This window comes from Carex rostrata, chromosome 33 (assembly GCF_964058835.1).
Source record: "Carex rostrata chromosome 33, lpCarRost1.2, whole genome shotgun sequence".
Taxonomy (NCBI): domain Eukaryota; kingdom Viridiplantae; phylum Streptophyta; class Magnoliopsida; order Poales; family Cyperaceae; genus Carex; species Carex rostrata.
Window position 1 is genome coordinate 3642623 of NC_135950.1, and position 17703 is coordinate 3660325.

General features: G+C 32.7%; 3 protein-coding genes, 1 long non-coding RNA gene and 1 pseudogene across 4 annotated transcripts in view; all 5 read left to right on the plus strand.

Annotated features, from left to right (window-relative positions):
- LOC144548595 (putative disease resistance RPP8-like protein 2) overlaps positions 1-17703 on the plus strand; it is a 70345-nt gene that overhangs the window by 19227 nt on the left and 33415 nt on the right. The gene's annotated exons all lie outside the window — the stretch shown is intronic.
- LOC144548599 (disease resistance protein RPP13-like) overlaps positions 1-17703 on the plus strand; it is a 112872-nt gene that overhangs the window by 3944 nt on the left and 91225 nt on the right. The window lies entirely within an intron of this gene.
- LOC144548750 (uncharacterized) lies at positions 4711-5563 on the plus strand. Its single transcript, XR_013509455.1, has 2 exons — positions 4711-5018; positions 5458-5563. It is a non-coding gene; the product is annotated as an uncharacterized LOC144548750 (long non-coding RNA).
- On the plus strand, positions 12727-14562 carry LOC144548609 (phospholipase A1-II 1-like). Its single transcript, XM_078297321.1, has 2 exons — positions 12727-13311; positions 13837-14562. Exons 1-2 carry the CDS (start codon positions 12727-12729, stop codon positions 14425-14427), a joined length of 1176 nt encoding a protein of 391 aa, XP_078153447.1. The 3' UTR covers positions 14428-14562.
- On the plus strand, positions 15543-17095 carry LOC144548296 (phospholipase A1-II 1 pseudogene; annotated as a pseudogene).

Sequence of the window (17703 nt, forward strand, 5' to 3'; positions counted from 1 at the left end):
GTTCTTACCTTAGAAAAATGTGAGCTAGCTCCATTAATAATTTAGTAATGACATTTACGAACGCTCCAAATCGGATGCTCTTGTATATATGTTTAAAACAAAATTTCTTATTGTATATATAACAGGAGCCTGATTCAAGTAAAATCTAGATCTCTTGATGGTTCTATCGAACACTGCGGCATTCACGATCTCCTACGGGACCTTGCTATCCAAAAAGCCAAGGAGGACAACTTCCTTGTGGTGTATTCACATCCAGATTGTGATCAACAAAGCTTGAGTAGGGCGCGTCGTGTGGCAGTTCACCATCCAGATTGTGATAAACTCGTGCTGAGCCAAAACCTCCGCACTCTGTTGTGTTTTGATGGTAAAGTCATGCCGAATTGTTATAAGCAAAAGCTGCTCAAAGTGGTAAGAAGTAATACATCCCTAGAAAGCATAGATGTGGGAATGTTTGAGGGATCATGTCAGTTAAGATATCTGAATCTTAGAGGGAATCTAAGTGACAAGTGTACTGGAGGAGATGACAAGTATGGGAAAAGATACTTGGAGAAAGTGATAGGCACCATGAATTGTATACAGACTCTTCAGGTCGATCTATCTATACGTGGGCAAACCTTCGACACAGATATTTTTCCTGATTGTGCATGGAACATGAAGACACTGAGGCATATCTGGACTGGATCATGTCAACCAGAACTGCCATCATCAACAGAACTATCAAATTTGCAAACACTTGAAGTGGTTACTACCAATGAATCATGGAAAACTGGGTTCCCTCATTTACCCAATTTACGTAAATTACATTTGTTACACCACAAATCATGTTCATGGATGGTAGTTGCCGATTTCCTTGGTACGTTAAAGAACCTTCTCTCTCTCAACCTAAGAGGTTATTTTTCACGAGACATATTTGATATGAGAAAATTTTTATTTTATCAGAATCTACAATCTCTAAAATTATGGTCTGACAATTATGAGGAGACCCCTAATGAAATGGTCACTGATGTTGTCATGTTACCTCCTCACCTCATTTATCTTTCTATTAATTATTGCCACTTCCAGCAAGATGTAATGCCGGTATTGGAGACTCTACACTGTCTCAAGAGTCTCACTCTAAGGGGAGTCAATAAAACTAATCGAAAAATGAGATGTTCAACTAATTAGTCTCCAATTAGAAAAATTGGAGATTTATAATATTACCGTGCTAGAGGATTGGGAGATAGAGGAAGGGGCCATGCCCATTCTTAAAGAACTCGATATTGTTGGATGTAAAGAATTGTGTGTTCCTCAGGGGCTACGACACCTAACCAACCTTCAAAAATTGGATTGGTTGGGTGTGGGCAATAAGGGTAAGAAAGACGAGGTTCGCTACTTATGCAAACATGTTCCTTCACTTGGATTACTCTAACTATTGATATAGTCATGCATGAACTCCGGTCAATGCATATTTTACTACTCCAATTTCATATTTGACATTGTTTTCTCTTAAATTTCTTGTATACATGTGTGCTTTGCATTTTTAATTCAATTTCTGATGTTTTTATTTTTTTCTCTCTTGAGATAAAAAACATATGTAGTTCAAGATTGCAAGTTTGAGTTTTCTTATAATAGTCCGTAGCCGAGGGCGGGCGTGTTCTATGTTTTATTTATAGCAAGCTTCTAAAATACAATCATGCTAGGAGTGTACAAAATTATGAAGTATACAAGATTGACAAAAAAAAAAAAAAAAAATACAAACAACGACAATTTTGTATTTGGAAAAATATTGTACTGATGAAATTCTCTTTCCTATTTTCAAACATATCCCACAATCCGATATTTTATTTTATCTTTAGCATTAAAAATATTTATATATGTACCATCAAATTAATTAGGGGATATTTTCATTCGAGCAAATATTTTCATCAAATATTTTTATACGTTTCCAAATCAAATAAAACTTCTGTGAGTGACATTTAAAAAAATATTTCATAATAATTTTAACGCTATTTTAGAAAAAGTATTTTATACATAAAACTTCTGAGAGATAAAAAATTCATCATACATTGCAAGAATGTGATCATGATGTAATTTCCATGTGCTTGATCTAAAGCATTTTAATGTAAGCCTTGCAAAGGATGAGAAATAGTTTCTGATGATTGAAATGGAAAATAGTCTATTGGGTGGAAAAGAAAATTTAAGTTATATTTCCCACACGGGGCAAATAAAATCATACTGGGAGAACTGTACTAAATTATAAAGTATATATACGACTGACAAAAAAAATAAAGTTAATATACAAAGGACGACGGCAATTTTTTTATTTCTAATTAAAAAATAGTAAAATTCTCTTTCCTTTTTGTAAACGTTTCACAGGCACAATTAGGGGTGGCAACGAACCGAACCGAACCGAACTTACCTTAGGTTTGAGTTTGGTTTGAATTAATTTCGAACCGAATCTGGTTTGATTCGTTTCGAACCGAACCCATTTCGAATCGAATTAATTGCGAACTACACATTTTTCGAATCGAACCCGAATCGAATCACGAACTAAATTATTTTTTAGCAGTCCTAGTTATACCGGTAGTTTATACATTAATTTTTTCTCGCGGGACAATTCATATGGCTTCCTTTTACCGGTATGAACTATGAAATGGATGTTTTTAAGTTGAAAAATTGTTCATGAAAAAATACATCAGATACGGCTTTTCTGGTATAAACTATGAGAGACGACCGAAGAGAGATGAGAGACAGTCATCTAGGCCGGAGAGAGGAGTGACAGCCAGAGAGACAGCCAGTCGCCGAGAGCGTCGGCTAGATTTTAGAGCTAGAGGGAGAAGTGGAGAGAGAACTAGGTTATTGTGATTTGAGAGCGAGAGAGTGTCGGCTAAGTTAAATTATGACTCTCTATCTTGGATTTTAATTTCATCAGATAAATGGACGGCCGATGTTATTATAAGATTCGAACCATAAAAATGATCGAACCAGGCTAGGTTTGGGTTTGGTTTGAATTAATTCCGAACCAAACCTGATTTGGTTTGTTTCAATTCGAACCCATTTCGAATCGAATTAAACTCGAATCAAACCCGAATCAAACCCGAATCAAACCCGAATCGAATCACGAACCTCGAATTTTTTTGCCAGCTCTAGGCACAATCCGATTTTTTTTTTATCTTTAGCATTAAAAATATTTAAACGTGTCCCATTAAATCAAATAGGGGATATAAACGGCGTTTCCATTCACACATGAATTAGGCTTGCACGCAATGATCTCAATCTATCAATCACCTGAGATATCCTTTGAAGGAATTATTTATCAGTTTCTCTGACTGGGCCACTTCCCATGGGTCCACAATAACACTTGGCAGCCTGCCAGCTGTAGCCCTGAATCATTACTTATTATTATTTGTAGATTCTCAAATATTTTATGTCAAATTAAACATTACTTAATTAGGCGTATACATTCAGAAGTTAAAATTAAACACAAGGTTCAATCTTTTTTTACTTCATAACTCATATATATATATATATATATATATATAGAGAGAGAGAGAGAGATAGGCTAATATACAATCGATTGCACCACGCCTCTCGTGCAACCAAGTCATTTTTCGTTTTTTTAAAGTCCAAATGATCGATCCAAACCGTTAGATGTCATCTCCATATTAAAATGTGCTTGGAGACCAAATTTTACATTTTTTGGAATTTTTTTACTATTTTTTAAGCCACTTTGAAAATCGTTGATCCAACGATGGCTTACCAAACAATAAAATCAGAACCAAACCGTTGGATCAGCGATTTTCAAAGTGGCTTAAAAAATAGTAAAAAAATTTCAAAAAATGTAAAATTTGGTCTCCAAGCACATTTTAATATGGAAATGACATCTAACGGTTTGGATCGATCATTTGGACTTTAAAAATCAGAAAATGACTTGGTTGCACGGGAGGCATGGTGCAATCGATTGTATATTAGCCTATCTCTCTCTCTCTCTATATATATATAATTAACTATATGTTTTAACAAACAGATTGGTTAATTAATTAATTAGCCAAAAAATATTTGCCTTTATGTGGAATAAGAATTTGTTGGCATGTCCTTTACTAATTATTACATTAAAAAATGCCCTCTTTATTGTTTATTTTGTATTTTATTTATATCATTCCCTACGTTAGATTCTATGTATAATTTCAAGTAATCCTATGTATGTATGTATGTTGTGAATAATGACTTCACATTAATTATTTTATATTTGTCCCAAGTACAGGTGAGATCAGAAACATAATGATTTATATAAATAACATATGTTCAAATTTTATATAACAAGCTCATGATGTGCCTAAGATATCCTTTCAAGAAATTATCTATCAATCAATCACCTCACCTGAGATATCCTTTCAAGAAATTATTTATCAGTTTTTCTAACTGGGCCACTTCCCATGGGTCCACAATAACACTTGGCAGCCTGCCAGCTGTAGCCCTGAATCATTACTTATTATTATTTGTAGATTCTCAAATATTTTATGTCTAATTAAACATTACTTAATTAGGCGTATACATTCAGCAGTTAAAATTAGAGAAAAGGTATTGTCCCCCGTCTCTTAGTCCCCGTAAAATCCCCGCAGCTATATTATCCACTTTTCTAACAGAACTCTAACGGTACGGGTACGGCCATTTATAAACCTCTGATCCCATGTCTTCATTTTGAAAACCCGATTAAAAATGGCTGGAAAAGGAAAAAACTGAATGGCTGCTCCGATCAACCTCCCAACGGCGAGATCATCGCGCCGCCGTCGCCGTGTTCGCACCGGAGGCTCCAGCGCAGATCACCTCTGTCTCCTCCGTTCCGATCTCTCTCTCCTTCCTCTATAGATTTAGCGATCTCCCTCTACAACAATGAACCCCTCTCCTCGCTCGCCCCGCCTCTGCCGTGTTCCCACTGGAGGCACCAACACAGAGGGTGAGTCTCCGCCTTCGTCCCCTCAGTCCGACACCACATCACCAAGAAGCCTTGCTGCCGCTCTGTGGAAAATGACTTTTAGGTAGGTCCCGCTTCTCGAGATCTACCCTTGTTATAACTTCATTATCTCTCTTTCTTCTTTGTCGAAGTTTAATTGAGTGCGTAACTTTGCTAATTAGTTAGGTCACGAACAATGAGCTGTATATTGTTCCTAAATTTTGATTTGGGAATTGTTGCTTGACAAAATTAGAAAGCAATTGGTAACTGGAGCTGCTCCTTAATTTCTTGAAATTTGCATCTTGTTTTGGTTTAGTTTGAAACTAACGTGCATTTTGGTCAAAATTTATCATCATTTCGTTTGAATTTGTTCTTTTGTCACTTCAATTTGCATTTTGGTCAAAATCACAAGTTTTGAGTCGAAATAAGGACTTTTAATAGTATATTGTTAAATTCAAAAATTTCCGTGGAATATGCTTTAGTTTAATTGATCCGTTGTGTTTGATTTGCGTTTGATTTCTTAGATATTGCGAGGGATATAAGAGATCTGGAGCATCCCTACTCGCTGGAGCAGCTTAGCGTTCTTTTAGAGGAATCTATCACTATTAATGAGAAGCTTGATCGAATTCAGTAAGTTTATAATCAATAATTTTCGTAAACGTGTTAATTTACGTAGATTATTAGATTAATGCGGGCTGATTATGGGAAAACTAGTAATTTTTTATTAGATTGATCTACAAATGTGATGGAACTTCTACCTGATTTTACGAAAGAATGAACATAAACATTTTTTTTTATTTGTACCAGCAACTAATGGGCCGGAGTCGGCTGTCGTTAGGTACTTTGATTTTGAAAATAGAATTAGAATCTGCTTCTTAGTTAATGAATAATACCAGTATCTAAAAATATAAAGGAAACTATAGCAAGGATAGTACAAGGAATTATCGTTTACTTAAGAGTTGAATTACAACTTAATTTGTGACCATTTTTTTATGCAGAATAACATTTACGCCTACAGTGAAGATAATTTGAAAGCTTTCTAGAATTTGACAGGTATATTTTTTTTTCTGAGATTTGTCACTGGTTTTTATGGTTCTGTTGGATTCTTTTCGGAAATTCATGTGGTATGTGTGGTATGTAGTGTAAAATAATAAAATAATTTGAAGGATTAGTCCTTATTTGCATGACTCATCTGCTCTCATTTACATATTTAACAATGTTTGTCAACTTTTGAGGCATTGGGTTTCAGTCTTTACAATATTTGTTCACTACATAGTGTAGATCAAGATTTAGTTAAGCTCAGTGAACGATTTTAGTGCAATTATAAGCACAATATACAGCGGCACCAAAATAATCAGCTTCCGATTTCGATCCAGGGTTGAGGTTTCAACACTGTTAATCTTAGTCATCCTTGCTCTGCCAAGGTTCTCGCTATCAGTATCAGGTGCTTTGCTTGAATTATACTCCTTTTATCCTTTTCTATACATTTTGTTGTTAGTTATTAAATAGAACATAATATAGGAACCAACTGATTCATAACCAATTTAGGAACCAAATTAGTTATTAAATACTCCTTTTAGTGTTTGTGACATGAATATGTAGATAATTTTGAATTACAGGGAGGAGAGTTGGAGGCGTCATTGATTTATAGTCAGGCTCACTTGGCTAAATACTACTACAACAACAAGACTTTTAATAGCCTTTGGATAGTAAATCCATATATTCTCATGCTTTTTTCGAGAAGTAATTTCTCAAATTTCTGTTATGTTACTGTATCTTATTAATTTTACTTTTACAATTGTATTGTCCTGCCAAATCATATAAACCGTGTTCGCTATATACATTAGAATGTCAGATTGTAAAACTCAGTTTATAACTTGCCATATCCTTGCCAGATTGGAGCCGAACAAAGTTTCGTTGGATATTTCTTTCGGTTTAAAACTTTGGGTGAAATGTGATATATTTTGGGCCATATTTGTTTTATTTGTTGATATCTATTCTCTCTCTTTCTACATGGTACTAGCTATATTTTTTGCTTGATATCGGTTTATAGTATTTAACGAAACTATTTACAGAGTCATGTGATAAAGTTTACAGAATTCAAAAATAATTGAAAGTAGTATCTAAATGCAAATTTAAAAAAAAATGAAAATTGAAATTTTTTTTATCATTTTACAGTATTCAATAAAACTATCTAATGAGTTATGTGATAAGGTTTATAGAATTAAAAAAAAATTATAATTGAATTTTTTTACCGGTTTATAGTATTCAATTAAACTGTTTACAAAGTTATGTGATAAGGTTTATAGAATTTAAAATAATTGAAACTAGAGTCTAGATGCAAATTTTTTTTACCGGTTTACAGTATTTAACGAAATTGTCTACATATTTATATCATCAGGTTTAAAGAATTCAAAACAATTGAAAGTATCATTTAGATGCAAATTTTAAAAAATAAATTAAAATTTTGAAAAACTTAAAATTTTATTTTTATTTTTATCAGTTTACAGGATTAAACGAAATTATTTACAGAGTCATGTGATAAAGTTTACAGAATTCAAAAATAATTGAAATTAGTATCTAAATGCAAATTTAAAAAAATTTAAAATTGAAATTTTTTTATCAGTTTACAGTATTCAATGAAACTATCTACAGAGTCATGTGATAAGGTTTATAGAATTAAAAAAAATTATAATTGAATTTTTTTACCGGTTTATAGTATTCAATGAAACTGTCTACAGAGTTATGTGATAAGGTTTATAGAATTCAAAATAATTGAAAGTAGAGTCTAGATGCAAATTTTTTTTACCGGTTTACAGTATTCAACGAAATTGTCTACATATTTATATCATCAGGTTTAAAGAATTCAAAACAATTGAAAGTATCATTTAGATGCAAATTTTAAAAATTAAATTAAAATTTTGAAAAAATTAAATTTGAATTTTATCTTTATCAGTTTACAGGATTAAACAAAACTATTTACAGAGTTATGTGATAAGGTTTACAGAATTAAAAAAAATTAGCAGTAGTATCTAGAAGAAGATTTGAAAAAAAAAATTGAAAAAAAAAATTCGAATTCTTTTTTACATTTTAAAAAAATAAAATAAAATATTGAAAAAATTTAAAAATTAATTTTTTTTTACCGGTTTATAAAATTAAACGAAACTATTTACAGAGTTATGTAGTAAGGTTTACATAATTCAAAATAATTAAAAGTAGTATCTAGAAGGAGACAAAAAAATTTTGAAAAAAAATTCCGAATAAAAATTTCGAAAATAAAGTTTTAAAAAAAAATTGAAAAAAAAAAACTCGAATATTTTTTACATATTTCTGTTTACAAAGTTTTAATGTAGTCAAGTTTTAAATTTAAGTTTTGAAAAATTGTTAGAGATCTTCTAGATATGGTCCTGGTCAAAGGTCTAGAAGTGGTCCCAGTCAAAGTAATTAAAATGGTTAAAATGATGGTTAAAGTGGTAGTTAAAGTGGAAGTTATCGGGGACCACACAGAATTGAAAGTTTTATGTTGACAGGATTTGTTGAATTAGTTTACAGGATTTAGTATTGATGTTTACAGAATTAGTTGAATTAGTTTACAGGATTTAGTATTGATATTTACAGGATTTAGTATTGATGTTTACAGAATTGAAAGTTTTAAGTTGACAGGATTTGTTGAATTAGTTTACAGGATTTAGTATTGATGTTTACATAATTAGTTGAATTAGTTTATAGGATTTAGTATTGATGTTTACAGGATTTAGTATTGATGTTTACAGTATTGATGCTTACAGAATTGAAAGTTTTATGTTGACAGAATTTGTTGAATTAGTTTATAGAATTTAGTATTGATGTTTACAGGATTTAGTATTGATGTTTACATAATTAGTTGAAAAAAAAATTTGAAAAAAAAATTTTAAATTCTTTTTTACATTTTTAAAAAAATAAAATTTGAAAAATAAAATAAAATATTGAAAAAATTTAAAAATTGAATTTTTTTTACCAGTTTATAGGATTAAACGAAACTATTTACAGAGTTATGTAGTAAGGTTTATAGAATTCAAAATAATTAAAAGTAGTATCTAGAATGAGACAAAAAAATTTTGAAGAAAAATTTAAAAAAAGAATTTTGAAAAAAGTTTTGAAAAAAAATTTTGAAAAAAAATTCCGAAAAAAAATTTTGGAAAATAAAAATTTCGAAAATAAAGTTTTGAAAAAAAAAACTCGAATATTTTTTACATATTTATGTTTACAAAGTTTTAATGTAATCATAGTTTGTTTTTAGTTTTGAAAAGCTGTTAGAGATCTTCTAGATGTGGTCCTAGTCAAAGGTCTAAAAGTGGTTCCAGTCAAAGTAGTTAAAATGGTTAAAGTGGTGGTTAAAGTGAAAGTTAAATTGAAAGTTATTGGGGACCACACAGAATTGAAAGTTTTATGTTGACAGGATTTTTTGAATTAGTTTACAGGATTTAGTATTGATGTTTACAGAATTTAGTATTGATGTTTACAGAATTAGTCCGGGGATTTTTGGGGGACTGGAGTTGGGAGACTGTTAGCTGCTTCCTTAAAATTAAACACAAGGTTCAATCTTTCTTACTTCGTAACTCATATATATATATATATATATATATATAGGAATATGCTAGCATGCTATGCATAGCATAGAGTCCCTTCGTGCAACACCTTGGATTTCGACTTTTCAAAATTCTAACGGTCAATCCGAACCGTTCATCTTGTTCTCCATATTAATATGTGTTCGGAGACCAAATTTTATATTTTTTGGAATTTTTTTACTATTTCTTTAGATTTATTGAAAATCGCTGTTTTTTTATGGTCCAGATTTGCTGAAAAGAGCGATTTTCAATAAATCTAAAGAAATAGTAAAAAAATTTCAAAAAATATAAAATTTGGTCTCCAAATACATATTAATATGGAGAACAAGATGAACGGTTCGGATCGACCGTTATAATTTTAAAAACTCAAAATCCGAACCGTTGCACGAAGGGACTCTGTGCTATGCATAGCATGCTAGCATATTCCTATATATATATAATCACTCTTTAATATACAAATTAATTTTATTATTTTTCATACATTAAAATTCATGAAAAAACACTTAATTAAATTTAATTAATCAATTTGTTGGGGTGAGCAAAACTATTCCATGCTTTGGGCTTTTGAAGTCCAAGGTCGTTTTAAGTCGTGCAAGCATCTGCAATTGCATGCTTCCGAATTGAGCTAGCTAGAGTTATTAGGTAATACACGACAAATTGGCTTGCACTTGGAGGCTTTGACCGGTTCTTCTGCTTCAATAAATTATGTAGTAAGTTGTGTTCATGTCTACCTTCAACGATTTGTGTAGTCACGTCATAAATTATATTCTATATAGTAATGCTAAAGAGTAAGGCTTGGGTGCTATGGATAGCATAGAGGCCCACCGTGCTACGGCTCAATATTCGAGTTTTCAAAATTCAAACGGTCGATCCGAACCGTTCATCTTGTTCTCCATATTAATATGTGTTTGGAGACCAAATTTTACATTTTTTGAAATTTTTTTACTATTTTTTTAGATAGGTAGAAAATCAAATATCTTAATGGTGCAGAATTTTTTAGATCAAGTGATTTTCTACCTAGCTAAAAAAATAGTAAAAAATTTTCAAAAAATATAAAATTTGGTCTCCAAACACATATTAATATGGAGAACAAGATGAACGGTTCGGATCAATCGTTTGGATTTTGAAAACTCGAGTATTGAGCCGTAGCACAGTGGGCCTCTATGCTATCCATAGCACCCAAGCCTTACTCAATGCTAAATAATGGATTGGTTAAAAACTGTTGACTTTGTACACTATTATGTTGTATTTCTAAATAAATGATTTTATGTCGTATAATCTTCATTCTAAAAATTATTAAAATGAAAACAACAACGTCTACTGGATACGCCTTGTAAACCGCTTTTGGACAACCCTCTCATCAACAACTAAAAGATCAATTACTTCAAGTAACAAACAATTAAATTGAAGTAATTGAAGTAATGAGCTTTCCTTATTGGTATAAGACTCATTACTTCAATTCAATTAAATTGTTTCATAATTTGTTTCTTTATTTTAGTTGTAATCTTAGGTGGTTCTACATCAAAAGTGATTTATCATTTATATATGCCTTTTGTTAATTGGATATATATATATAGAGAGAGTCTGGCTAAATTGCTGCCGGCAGCATTTCAGCCAAGTGCTACCGAGACTATATCTTATTTTGTGATGTTCAAACAGCAAATCCAAACTGATAGATGTTTAATATATATTAAAATCTACTTGGAGACCAAATTTTACATTTCTTTTCTAATATTTTTAATATTTATTAAGCTAGTTTGAAAACCGCTGTTTTCAATGCTGCAGAAATTTATTGAAAACACTGGTTTTCAAACCAGCTTAATAAATAGTAAACAAATTCCAAAAAATATAAAATTTGGTCTCCAAGTAGATTCTAACATAGATTAAACATGTAACGGTTTGGATTTGTTATTTGAACATCACAAAATAAGATATAGCCCCAGCAGCACTTGGCTGAAATGCTGCTGGCAGCAATTTAGCCGAACTCTCTCTCTCTCTATATATATATATAGAGAGAGAGAAAGAGGAGGGATCATATATATATATATATATAGAGAGAGAGAGAGAGAGAGAGAGAGAGGAGGAGGGATCCAATTACATCATTTTATGGTGACACATCTTGACACCATAATTTTATAAGTTATTTTTGTGATTTCAAAATTTAAATAGTCGATCCGAACCGTTCAACATGATCTCCATATATAAAATGTACTTGGAGACCAAATTTTACATTTTTGGAAATTTATTACTATTTATTTATAATTTTTTTAAATTGTTGCTTTTCAATGGCTCAAAAATTGCCCGAAAACAATAACTTTGTATACATCTTAATAAATACTAAAAAAATTCCAAAAAATGTAAAATTTGATTTCCAAGCACATTTTAATATGGAGATCATGTTGAATGGTTCGGATCGTCTATTTGGATTTTAAAATTGCAAAAATGACTTATAAAAATATAGTGCCAAGATGTGTCACCATAAATGGTGTAATTGGATCCCTCCTCATATGTATATATATATATATATATATAATTAACTACATGTTTTAACAAACAGATTGGTTAATTAATTAATTAGCCAAAAAATATTTGCCTTTATGTGGAATAAGAATTTGTTGGCATGTCCTTTACTAATTATTACATAAAAAATGCCCTCTTTATTGTTTATTTTGTATTTTATTTATATCATTCCCTACGTTAGATTCTATGTATAATTTCAAGTAATCCTATGTATGTATGTATGTTGTGAATAATGACTTCACATTAATTATTTTATATTTGTCCCAAGTACAGGTGAGATCAGAAACATAATGATTTATATAAATAACATATGTTCAAATTTTATATAACAAGTTCATGATATGTCTAAGTTTAAATCCCATTATAACAAATATTGCCTCAGATATATCATTAATTATTCACTATTGAAGGAATTTTCTTTTCTTACACCATTATGGCACTGTTACATCCTGTGGAGTACAAGCACAAGCTACACTGGAACAGGATATATATGCAAAGACCAATAATTTAATAACATTTTAACACCATGTCAACTCAATTTTATACAGTAATTCCCCACCTAAACCTAAACTAAGATGCTTCGATATATACAATCATCACATGACAACAAACTTAAACCCATAATAAACTACTACATCTAGTTACGTACAAGGCTAGAGAAGAACCATGTATGGCAACATAGCCAAAAGATGGAGAGAGATCAATGGAGAGAACAATTGGGAAGGTCTCCTAGATCCCTTAGACCTTGATCTTCGCCTAAACATAATTAACCTCGGTGAGTTATCTCAAGCTACATATGATGCTTTTAACACTGAAAAGAGATCATCATATAGGGGTTCGTGCTTCTACAACCGGAGAGATCTCCTTGAAAAGGTTGAACTGAACCCTAATATATACAGAGTCACAAAGTTTCTCTATGCCACATCAAGTGTCCCTGTTCCGGAGGCATTTATACTCAAACCGATATCCGAGGCAGCATGGAGCAAGGAGTCGAACTGGATGGGGTATGTGGCTGTGGCAACCGACGAAGGAAAGAAGGTTTTGGGTAGGAGAGATGTGTTGATTGCATGGAGAGGGACTACTCAGACACTCGAATGGATCGCTGATTTAGATTTCACATTAGTTTCAGCTGCAGATATTTTGGGGCCCGCACCTAATGGTCCTGAGCCGATGGTTCATAGAGGCTGGTTGTCAATATACACATCAGCAAATGAGCAATCAAAGTACGACAAAGTGAGCGCGAGAGAACAGGTACGTACTATGTTTGAGTTCGTCTTTTATTTTTCCTGATATATTTCGAAAAAACAATTGTAAGTTCTCAATTTCTCATGCTGAGTTTCATATCTAGGGTGTTCTTTTTGTACCTATGCTCCAAATAACAAATGCAGAGTTTAATGGAACTTTAAATTAATGCTAAAATTAACAAGAATTTGTGGCTAAAAGAGTGTTTTGCTTAGCTATTAGAGGAGAACCTCAGGTTAATTTCACCATAATTATCAAAGAAAGTAACATCATACTTATTGAGGTTCATGCTAATTTTCATAGATGCAGCAACACACATTCATACAACACAAAAGCAAATACAACCTTGCAGTTTCTTGGTGAAAAGCGTAATTTCACCCATAAACAGTACAATTTTAAGCATCCAAAGAAAGTCTCTTCATGTCTAAAACCAGAAAAGGCTGAGGATTTTCCTAATATAGAAGTCTCTTTAACTATGGGATGACTTCTTACATATCAACCTAAGAAATATTTTTAATTTTCATGTTGATGTAGGTTTTAACAGAAATACAAAAACTAGTTAACGAGTACAAGGACGAAGAAATTAGCATAACTCTCACAGGTCACAGCCTCGGTGCCTGCCTTGCAACTCTAAGTGCCATCGACATAGCATCAAATTACTCGTACTCCACTGCCATTCCGATCACAGCCATAGTATTTGCGAGCCCTAAGGTCGGCGATTCCACTTTCAAGAATCTCTTTTCTAGCAAGCAAAACCTCAAACTACTACGAGTGCGTAATGAACCCGACTTGATTCCAACCTACCCGTTTGTTGGATACACTGAAGTGGGCGTAGAATTACTCGTAGATACAAAAAAATCACCCTACTTAAAAAGTCCGGGAAATATGACGATGTGGCATAATTTAGAGGGATACATGCATGGAGTTGCTGGTGTACAAGGGAAGAAGGCAGGGTTTCGGTTAGAAGTGGATCGAGATGTAGCACTTGTCAACAAATCAATGGATGGGTTGAAGGACGATTATCATGTACCTGTTTCTTGGAGAGTTCGACAGAACAAGGGTATGGTTAAGGGAATAGATGGCCATTGGAAGTTAGTAGATCATGAAGATGATGATGATGGTTGATATATTGTTGATGGTTGATAATTACATGTCATACAATGTAGATGGAGAAATTTATTTGCTTAAAATGCTCGGTTGTTGTTCTTGCTTATCATGTTCGTTTGAGTATTGAAATAACGAAAAAAGTGGTTCCATTAATTAACTGGTCTTAACTAATACATAACGAAACTATCTCCCTGACGTTGTGATATAAATGTGCGAATAATTAGAACCTGGTATATTTTTAACTGCCCCATAAATCTTAACAATCCATGCGAATTTTGATATTGATCGATCAGACAATATAGGATTGGCTTTGGATAATTCTTTGTCCAAATTAAGCCTTTGAACAAATACCTACCCTATATATATTATAAACCATTTAATCGGTTGTTATTCTTTTCATAACATGAACCTGTTTTTCCTCATCCAATCGTTCCAATTTTTTCATGCACGAATTTCTACAAAAGTCATCAGTTGGATGAATAAAACATGCAGGTTCCTGTTATTCCAAAAAAATAAAAGCCGATTTGAATCCATTTAATTAAGTTATAGAGTACATTCATCTTAAAAGGGTATATTTTCAACTAAGAAATTAATACATATTTTCAACTTGAAAATACTCTAGTGGGTCCCATGTACTATGTTTTTGGAAATACTCTGGTGGGTCCACGTACGCTATTTTTGGAAATAAACACGTGGGTCCCACATTCGCTTGCCTTACAAATCCTTGGGAGGGGACCATGTACGCTTTCTTGGAAAAAATCAACCTATCAATATGCACGCACCCTTGAATTAGTCTAATCTGCACGCACCCTTTAAATCAACCTATCAATATGCACGCACCCTTTAATTAGTCTAATCTGATATGCACCTTTTAATCAAAGTCATCATGCATGAACCTTTGGATAATATGCACCTGTTGACTTGCGCACTAAGCATCTGTTAATATGGAATCTTTAATTAAGGATATCAACATGCACTGAATCCAGCGCTATGCACCTTTTAATTAAACATTTTAATTAAGCAGGCCATTTAAATCACTTTATTAAAATAGCCCGTTAATGTTTTATTTTGGGCCACCGAATCATATTTTCTTACATCTGCTTCTACATTGCTTGGTCGAGCAATCGACAATAATGATGAACCACTGGTGCATATGGGGTTCTTATATATCCATCTATACATCAGATAATCCCAATTCCCGCTTCAATAAGCAAAGTGCTAGAGAACAGGTAATTCATTATTTTTAGGTTATTATTATTTGTTTAGTTGTTTCTTACATATTTTCATACGCAAGTGATCCATTCAAGTAGTAGTTGATTTGCTGGTGAACAATATAGGTCATTTTCACCATAAATTTTAGTTGTTTGATACAAGTATATAATATGCCGCTAACCTTCAAAAAAAAAAATAAAGATACAATTATATAATAATACTAATATGGGTCTTTTTATTTTTTTGAACAATATAGGTCATTTTCAGTAGACATTAGTTAGCTATGACATTTCTTTCTTTAAACTACTTTCTATTAGGTTTTGACAGAGATTGGAAGGCTAACTGATAAGTACAGTGGTGAGGAAACAAGCATAACTATAACTGGCCACAGCTTAGGTGCAGTTCTCGCCACGCTCAATTCCATAGATATCATATCAAGCCACCTAAACCAATCCAACCATTCTCCTTCCGACACTTGTCCGGTCACAGGCATTGTCTTCGCTAGCCCTCGGGTTGGAAATTCATATTGCCCGGACCTTTTAAGTACGATGATTTTTGTGCGTCTATGAGTAATTCTACGCCCACTTCAGTGTATCCAACAAATGGGTAAGTTGGAATTAAGTCAGGTTCGTTACGCACTCGTAGTAGCTTGAGGTTTTGTTTGCTAGAAAAGAGATTCTTGAAAGTGGAATCGCCGACCTTAGGGCTCGCAAATACTATGGCTGTGATCGGAATGGCTGTGGAGTATGAGTGATAGCATTTATTGAGGTGATTTGATGCTATGTCGATGGCACTTAGAGTTGCAAGGTATGCACCGAGGCTATGACCAGTAAGAGTTATGCTAATTTCTTCATCTTTGTACTCGTTAACTAGTTTTTGTATTTCTGTTAAAACCTACATCAAATAATTTTTTTTCATGTTGATGTAGGTTTTAACAGAAATACAAAAACTAGTTAACGAGTACAAAGATGAAGAAATTAGCATAACTCTTACTGGTCATAGCCTCGGTGCATACCTTGCAACTCTAAGTGCCATCGACATAGCATCAAATCACCTCAATAAATGCTATCACTCATACTCCACAGCCATTCTGATCACAGCCATAGTATTTGCGAGCCCTAAGGTCGGCGATTCCACTTTCAAGAATCTCTTTTCTAGCAAACAAAACCTCAAGTTACTATGAGTGCGTAATGAACCTGACTTAATTCCATCTTACCCATTTGTTGGATACACTGAAGTGGGCGTAGAATCTCATAGATACACAAAAATCGTGGTACTTAAAAGGTCCGGGCAATATGACGACGTGGCATAATTTAGAGGGATACATGCATGCAGTTGCTGGTGTACAAGGGAAGAAGGGAGGGTTTCAGCTAGAAGTCGATCGAGATGTAGCTTGAAGGACGATTATCAGGAACCGGTTTCTTGGAGAGTGCGACAAAACAAGGGTATGGTTAAGGGAATATATATATCATGAAGATGATGATTGATGAATGATGATGATGATGATGGTTGATAATTGCATGCCATACAATGTAGATGGAGAAATTTATTTGCTTAAAATGCTCGGTTGTTGTTCTTGCTTATCATGTTCGTTTGAGTATTGAAATAACGAAAAAAGTGGTTCCATTAATTAACTGGTCATAACTAATACTAGTGTACGAAACATAAATTAGCAGAGATCATGCACACTAATAAATAATGAAACTATCTCCCTGATGTTGAGATATATATGTGCGAATAATTAGAACCTGTTATATTTTTAACTGCCCGGCCCATAAATCTAAACAATCCATGCGAATTTTGATATTGATCGATCAGACAATATAGGATTGGCTTTGGATAATTCTTTGTCCTTAAAGCCTTTAGAACAAAAACCCTACCCTATATATATTATAAACCATTTAAGTAGAGGATGAATCGGTTGTTATTCTACAAAAATCATCAGTTGGATGAAAAAAACATGCAGGTTCCTGTTATTCCAAAAAAATAAAAGCCGATTTGATTCCATTTAATTAAGCTATAGAGTAAATTCATCTTAAAAGGGTATATTTTCAACTAAGAAATTAATACATATTTTCAACT

Bases quoted from the DNA above. Each gene is read 5' to 3' on its own strand.
- LOC144548609 (XM_078297321.1), top strand. From the start codon at position 12,727: ATGTATGGCAACATAGCCAAAAGATGGAGAGAGATCAATGGAGAGAAC. The intron at 13,312-13,836 runs GTACGTACTATG...ATGTTGATGTAG, and splicing joins AAGTGAGCGCGAGAGAACAG to GTTTTAACAGAAATACAAAA.